We start from the raw sequence: 7,435 nt of genomic DNA, 5'->3' as shown, positions 1-7,435 counted from the left end.
GTTAGTATAGATCATATAAATAATACATATCACAACGTAATATCGTTATAATAATATCATATTAACGTAAGTTGATAGTATTTCTTTTTACTTAAGGAATCATATCATTAATGTTGTACACAATATAGTTTTCATTATACTAAATAAATGATAACACATATTGTAATTTATAACTATTATTTGATATTATTATATATAGTTGCATATAATTATATTTTTATAGTATAATATATGTCAATAACTTATATATTACAATTATATATTTATATCATATGCTTGTAATATACATAATATCGTAATGTATGCTAATAAAAAGATATATTCATAATTTATATTTAATAATAATATAGTGTATGACTAGAACGTTTGACTTATTATGCCATCTATCTATATATTATTAAATGGTTCAACGTTATGTATTACTTTTTTAATTTATAACTATAAGTTAATTTAATTTATAAATATTTATATCATAAGGTTTTTGTAATCAAAACTATTTGGTTGAACAGTTAAATGGTTAGAATTTTATATAAAATTAAATTTTTTTTATATTAATCAGAAGACAAAAAGTCCGATTTTCTTTTAAAAAAACTGAGTTCAAATTAGGCTGCTCGAGCTCAAACCTAGTTCTAACAACATTAATGGTTAGCGAGCTGAGTTCAAATATGGATATTCAAGTTTTATTCAAGTTTAAACTAATAAATATGCTAATCGAGCTTGAGTACCCTTATTTGAATTCGGCTTGACTTCACAGAGACATTTAGCCCAATGTTTAAACCAACAACTGTTCGACTAATTTTGGTTCTTGCAATCAATTACATCTGGCCTATTAATCAACTTAATATATCTAATGCTTTCTTGCATGGATTCTAAATTGAGGAAGCTTCGTGGAGCAACCGAGAGGGCTCAAAGATCCTCCTCATCTTAACTACGTTTGTGAGTTGCACAAGACACTTTATGAGCTTAAATAACCTCTCTTGGTTTCATAGGGCCTCTCTAAGTCCTACTTGACTAAGAGCCAATTTAGAGTTGTGTTAAGAGTCTTAAAAAATGCTTAAATAGTTTTAAAAGCGCTTTAAAGAAAAAAGTAGGTTGTTTGATTGTTTCATATTAAATTACTTTTTAATAATAATAATAATAAAAAGAAGCTAGAAAGTATGTTATAGAATATGCATCAACTTGATGCTTTTCTTCAAACATACTTTTTCGGATATTGCGCAACGTAGTTATACTTTTAAAAAATATTGTCAATGGGTGAAAATAATTATATAAGTTTCAAATAATTACAATTTTGCCCTTATTGTATCTTATTGAGTGACAATCCATTTTATCATTATTTTCTATTTTAATTTGAATTTCAAGTTTCAAATTTCAAAATTTTTATCATTTTCAGTAGTTAAATGTTTATGTAAGTAAAATTATAAGTATATATAGCATCTTCCATCTTTAAAAAAACAAATGACCTAATTTTATGTCATTAATTTCTACTTCAAAAAATATTTTTTTAATTTGTTTTCAAACAAATGTAATATGTTTTAAAGTACTTTAAACATATAGTTACAAAACAATAAATAACTTTTTAATAATAATACTTATTAATTTAAGCTCAACAACTATTAGCCTTAACCTAAAAGCTATATAACAGTTTGGTGGGATTCAATTCCTGAGTGTGCATCCCAAATTGTTTGGCATGAAGCCAAGTTGTAACTCTTCTTACTACTTTTGTAATGAAGTTGATGATGTGGTTATCAAAAGAAAAAAAAAAAACCTAAAAGCTATATTACCCACCACAACCCCATGCACTAAGGCTTTGTTGGATCTATGGTTGACACATCGCTTTTTATGCCTAATCAATCATCCATGCATTCACAATTTCATTCTTATATATGTGAACCAGCTAGCACACATTCCTCCATTATTCACGATCAGCTCGTACTTCAAAGTTTGCAGGCTGAATTGAAGCTAAAGTCGATCGGGTCCTTATCTTATTTTTTGGGAATTCATGCACACTGAGATGGGCAATCACTCCACCTCAATCAAGCTAAATACATCGATCAGTGATTAGAAATTACCGAAGGTTATACTGATGGAGCAGTATCCAAAGTGGTTTCTCTCTTAAATAGTTCTTCAAAAGTATTTCACTTTGTTCACAATATTTTGTGTTAATTGCTTCTTTATTTAGTATGTTCAGGATTATCAACGAACACTACGTTCATGTAATAAGAAACTTAAACTGATAATTGTTTAGTTAAAGTGGGAAAAGTACCTTTATTTGGAACTTGTAGTTTTTTATCAGTAAAAACGTGCATCATATTTTCATAAATTGATAATCATATAATTCATAGCATTTTTTGTGTTTTAAATTATGATTTTAATATTTTGATCTTGTATTATATTCATTGCACAATATACATTAACAATCTGCTACCCTCACAGTACTGGGGCAGACATGCATGGTTGTGGTGCCTGAGAGTCGAGATCATGTGTGGTTTTGGGCATGTGGCTCAAATAGAATAATTCTTCATTAAATACTAGTTTTTGTAGTGCTACTGTGTCTGTGGTTTGAAACGAAATGGACCCTCAAAACCGCCCCCACCGTCCAGACAAGGTTCGTGCATGATCCAGCAAGCACTTTTTCGAACTACCCAACCACCGATATTCATAGCGTGCTATTGCCTGAAAAAAAAGACAACCTTTGTCAGTTTCTAAAGAGCAATAATATACCATTAAGAATAAGGTTTAAGTACCTTAACCCAAAGTGCTTTTATCTTTATATCTCTTATATTACAAATATTGCTAGTTGCTTCAACCGTTGCATGAGTCTAGGAAACCATTCCCACTGATCCAGGACTATGCTTTCTTTCTGTTCCTGGAATTTAGCTTGTTTATATTAATTGTTTTCGAGCTTCGTGAATTCCGGATTTTCTTTGTCTTATTTTTTGGTTCGTTTAATGAAATCAGACCTTAATCCGTGGGAGTTCAAAGCACTAAATTTCGATATGCGTTCTTGTAACCTGTTCTGTCTGACTGTCAGTTTTATATAATTTATATATACAGACTCCATAACCAAGTTTGTTGCAAAGGAGGACATGGGCTTGTTTCTTTGCTAATTGGAGAGGTTTTGAGGTTTATATGAAAGGTTAGTAAAGCGAGTCCCTTTTGGTTAACTTCTTTTTACTATTTCTCAGGTTTTTTCAGAGATGTCATGTCTTTGAGGCCGATCTAGTTGAATTTCTGAAAACCCATTTGGCCAAATCTCAATTTGGTTTCTTCAGTTTTGATCATTGGATGCGGCAAAACTAACTTTTTGTTTATCTATTCATGGACGGTTTTGTTCTTTAATCATTTGGATCACTTTACGTTGCTTCAAAAGGCAGAATCCAAAGCAACTTTGCTTCAAGAAGCATGAAAAGTACTTTCAAATTGCAAGTCAAAATATGCCTTACTTTCTGGTTCCTGTGAACTATATCTTCGTAGTGTTTTTCTTCATTCATTCTGAAAGCAATCTATCTGCAATTATTCAGCTTGATGAGTCCACAGCTTTCTTCTATTATGTGCTGAGCATCCGTGGCTCTATCATCAATATGCTGAGCTTTGATTCATTTGATATCACAGGGAAAACCAAAATTTTCAAAAATTTGATAGGAGAAAAGCCTAAGTAGCCAGCACAGGGGAAGGGATTATTGCTAGTAAAGAAGGGATTTTCAGTTGATCAAAACATTTGAAACTTCTGTCTGAGATCCAAAAGTAAGAATGGAAAGTGGTTTTCAATCAGCTTGGAGGAGTAGCTATTTGCGTGGGCTAGAAAATGTGGAGGAAGACCAAGAGCTGAAAGTAGTAGCATCGTTGCCCGTGATTCCTCAACCACAAACACCGCGAGAGCCTATGGAATTCTTGTCAAGGTCATGGAGTCTTTCGGCTTCTGAAGTTTCGAAGGCTCTTGCTGAAAAGCAGAAACAGTTTTTCCCAGACAATAATCAGATCAATTTCCCAGAATCAGCTGCTGTACCAGAATTAGTAAGCTGACACATCCCCATCACTTTTTTCTGTTTCAGCTTCCCTCTTCATGGCTCATAATTTGCCATGGGAATTAAGCCTAGAAATAAGTACTTAGTTCATTAGAAAGGAATTGGTTACTTTTCACAGTGAACATACTGATAAATGTTTTCCCCATGGATGGTACTACTTGAATGAATATGTGAAAATTTTATGTCCTCATTGGCTACAGAGAAATAAAAAAAAAAAAATAATCACTTAATTTTGTAAAATATTCACTTGCTTGTGCTTTGTTGTGCTGTTCTGTTGCAGCCAGCCAAGCTAATAAATTCCATTGTAGCACGGAGGACGGGTTCATTTGGAAAATGGTTCCACCACAAAGAGTCCAGTATCAGCTTAGTGAAGAAGAAAGATAGGGCACGCTTAGAAAGTGCACATATGCATTCTACTCTCTCAGTTGCTGGACTAGCTGCAGCCTTGGCTGCTGTGGCTGCAGCAGAGAACTCCAGTGAATCAGGAAAAAAGATGAGCATGGCTTTGGCATCTGCTACAGAACTTTTAGCATCACACTGCATTGAATTAGCTGAATTAGCTGGAGCTGGTCATGATTGCGTGGCTTCTGTTGTAAGATCCGCAGTGGAGGTTCAAACTCCAGGCGATCTAATGACTCTTACAGCTGCAGCTGCAACAGGTATTTTTGCTCATGAGTCTATCTCCATGATGTAATAAAAGGGTTTCTGGAGAAGTCTCATGAGTAGCTATTTATAAAAACTTTATAACCTATTCCCTCTTAAATGATGTTGAAATGGTTGCTTTCTGTATTAATCTCAAGAAAGAAGTGTAACATTTGGATAATTTCTAATAATATATTAAGGTGTCAGACAATATGTTCATCAAAGCATGCTTTATTTTGTTATCAAGTTCCTTCTAGGAAAATATTCAAGTACAGTTAAATCAGTCTGAAATATTAGATTGGCCGCAATGTATTTGCTATTAGGGATTAATTCTGCACTCCAACCTGCGATTTGTTTAGTTCATTGGTCATTGGTTGATGAAATTTTTTTTACTTAACAAAATTAGCTTTGCGAGGAGAAGCAGCCCTGAAAGCAAGATTGCCAAAAGAAGCAAAGAAGAATGCATCTATAAGTCCCTATGACAGAGGTATGATAGGGACTGACTGGAGTGCTGGTTTTCATAGTAGAATGGTGGAACAGAGTCCCCCTTTTGTTGGGGAGTTATTGCAAGTAACACAAAAAGGTAATCTAGGATCAGAAGTTCAGGAATTCATCACTATAAAGTTATTGCATATCCCATGCTATTAGACAATGCATAATCTCTGGAGTTTGTTCTAGTTTTGGTAATGCAATTTGTGCAGTTCATCAATTTCAAATTTCAAAGTATATTTTCTTCGACCGTTTGTCAACTCTGTTTTCTTCTGCACCTTTAAGATTCCGAATGACTGCTTGACCATGTATACAGGGGTTTACCCTCTTAGTAATTTAAGCAGCTATTTTTAAATACTTTCTATCGGAATTGACAGGAGTTCTACGATGGAAGCATGTTTCTGTTTACATCAACAAGAAATCTCAGGTACATAACTTAATGCAGAGGAAAATAAGGAAAGTTTGTCTGCTTGTCTTGTCTGCTTGTCTCTACATTTTCTCATATCACTTTGTTTTCAGGTCATAATTAAGCTCAAAAGCAAACATGTTGGAGGAGCATTCTCCAAGAAGAATAAATGTAAGCATTTACATTTGAAGTCTCTTATTAATTTGGCTGTTGTCTACTTCTCACCAGCTGCTTCATTCTCTTCACAACATCAAAACTCTCTTTCAATAAATTTCTACCCTTTGTTTCCTTTTCATCTGAATGTACTCTGCGGATACCAGGTGTTGTTTATGGAGTTTGTGATGAGACTGCTGCATGGCCATACAGAAAAGAAAGGGAAATTTCTGATGAGGTCTATTTTGGCCTCAAAACCGGACAAGGTCTTCTAGAGTTCAAGTGCAAGAACAAGAACCATAAACAGACTTGGGTTGATGAAATTCAGAATCTTCTTCGTCGAGTTAGTTGCATTGAAGCAACTGAACACTCTCTAGAAGTCTTAAGTATTAATAGTATATGACATGTTTTTGTGTATATATAGTGCAAGAGTAGGACAGATACCTTTATTAATGCCGTACTCCTAGTTCATGAGAGATGAAATTGAAGTCACAGATTATATAGGAACATGCAATGTACTGCTCTTATGTTTGGTTCAAAACAATAATCATGAAAGTCAAATTTTAGCTGAGAGTTTTGAGAGCAGTTATGTGTAATTACAATACATGGACTGGAATCTTGATACAACAAATTAAATAAATAATTGCATGTACATACAGATCTTACCCCTTTTATTTGCTTAATCTCCAATTGGAGGTTGACATCTCATCATCTCTATATTTTTTTAAAAGACCTTAGTTCCATATAATCATTTCTCATTTTCAAAACAAATCCTTGTTTGTTTTTGCAGATGAGATGAGATGAGTTGAAATTAAAGTTAAAAATTGAATAAAATATTGTTAGAATATATTTTTTTAATATTATTTTTGTTTTAGAATTTGAAAAAGTTGAATTGTTTATTTTATTTTGTATGAGAATTAAAAAAATTATAATGATTAGATGAGATGAGTTGAGAAGTTTTCTGAAAACAAATGAGGTGCGCTTTTGAAATTATGTACAAGTCTCGGCACATTCATATTGAATGTCTCCGTACAGCTTTTGAAAATTTATGTGCCCAAAACGGCTACTCATCCAGTCTCACTCTCTCGGTTGCTATGGCTGCATCTCCTTTCCAACTTCTAAGACAAGCATTTGGATATAGAAACTAGGTGGTTTGGAGGTTTGGCTTTGGAGATTGGGTGTAGAAACTGAACTTTGAAAGCCAATATACAGCCAAAAAAACATATTTTCATAATCATTATAAATATTTTCATAAGCATATTTTTAAAAGAACATTGAATCTCGGACGTGTAAGACCATACCGATGCGCTCTTATCTCTAATGACTACAAGTATGCTCTCTTTGTTAAATTTCTACACAGCTTTGGTAAGAGATCTTGGTGTTTGCAAATTTTATAGAAGATCCAACAAGTGGTATTAGAGCCTCATTGTCAAATCTGTGTAGAAATAAGGCTTTGTACTTGTGAAATACGATTATTGTATTTTGTGAAGTTTTCACCGCTCAAGTTCCTTATGATTCGGTTTTTGGAGTTTTGGGGTGATCGGAAAGTTTTTCTTGAGTTTGTATGGTGGTTGTCGGTGTGTAGCCTATCGGATCTGTCAAAAACCGCCACTTATGGTGGCTAAAATTTTTTTTATTTTATTTTTTGGTTTTTGACTAAAAAAGGGTTGTTAGAGACATGTGACGACCCTGAAAATGTCCTCACCGGCATCCGCTT

General features: G+C 33.3%; 1 protein-coding gene across 2 annotated transcripts; it reads left to right on the top strand.

The window, feature by feature from the left end:
* The first annotated feature begins 1,944 nt into the window (after nt 1–1,944).
* Nucleotides 1,945–6,303, top strand: LOC108989939 (VAN3-binding protein). 2 transcript variants are annotated; one of them, XM_035685377.1, is made up of 8 exons: nt 1,945–2,077; nt 3,058–3,139; nt 3,616–4,017; nt 4,309–4,687; nt 5,077–5,253; nt 5,537–5,586; nt 5,679–5,736; nt 5,886–6,303. In XM_035685377.1, the coding sequence occupies exons 3-8, from the start codon at nt 3,754–3,756 to the stop codon at nt 6,119–6,121; spliced, it is 1,164 nt and encodes a 387-aa protein (XP_035541270.1). In that variant the 5' UTR covers nt 1,945–2,077; nt 3,058–3,139; nt 3,616–3,753; the 3' UTR covers nt 6,122–6,303. The 2 variants fall into 2 exon arrangements, with proteins under 2 accessions (XP_035541270.1, XP_018819259.1); XM_018963714.2 differs by lacking the exon at nt 1,945–2,077 and having other exon boundaries at nt 2,766–3,139.
* Nucleotides 6,304–7,435: the final 1,132 nt, after the last annotated feature.

The sequence above is a fragment of the Juglans regia genome, chromosome 2, assembly GCF_001411555.2.
Source record: "Juglans regia cultivar Chandler chromosome 2, Walnut 2.0, whole genome shotgun sequence".
In the NCBI taxonomy this organism is placed as follows: domain Eukaryota; kingdom Viridiplantae; phylum Streptophyta; class Magnoliopsida; order Fagales; family Juglandaceae; genus Juglans; species Juglans regia.
This window is presented reverse-complemented; position numbering and strand designations above follow the sequence as displayed.

Excerpts from the sequence above, each read along its gene's own strand:
- LOC108989939 (XM_035685377.1), top strand. The coding sequence starts at position 3,754 with ATGGAAAGTGGTTTTCAATCAGCTTGGAGGAGTAGCTATTTGCGTGGG. Across the intron at positions 5,254-5,536 it reads ATTGCAAGTAACACAAAAAG|GAGTTCTACGATGGAAGCAT; the intron begins GTAATCTAGGAT and ends CGGAATTGACAG. Across the intron at positions 5,587-5,678 it reads ACATCAACAAGAAATCTCAG|GTCATAATTAAGCTCAAAAG; the intron begins GTACATAACTTA and ends CTTTGTTTTCAG.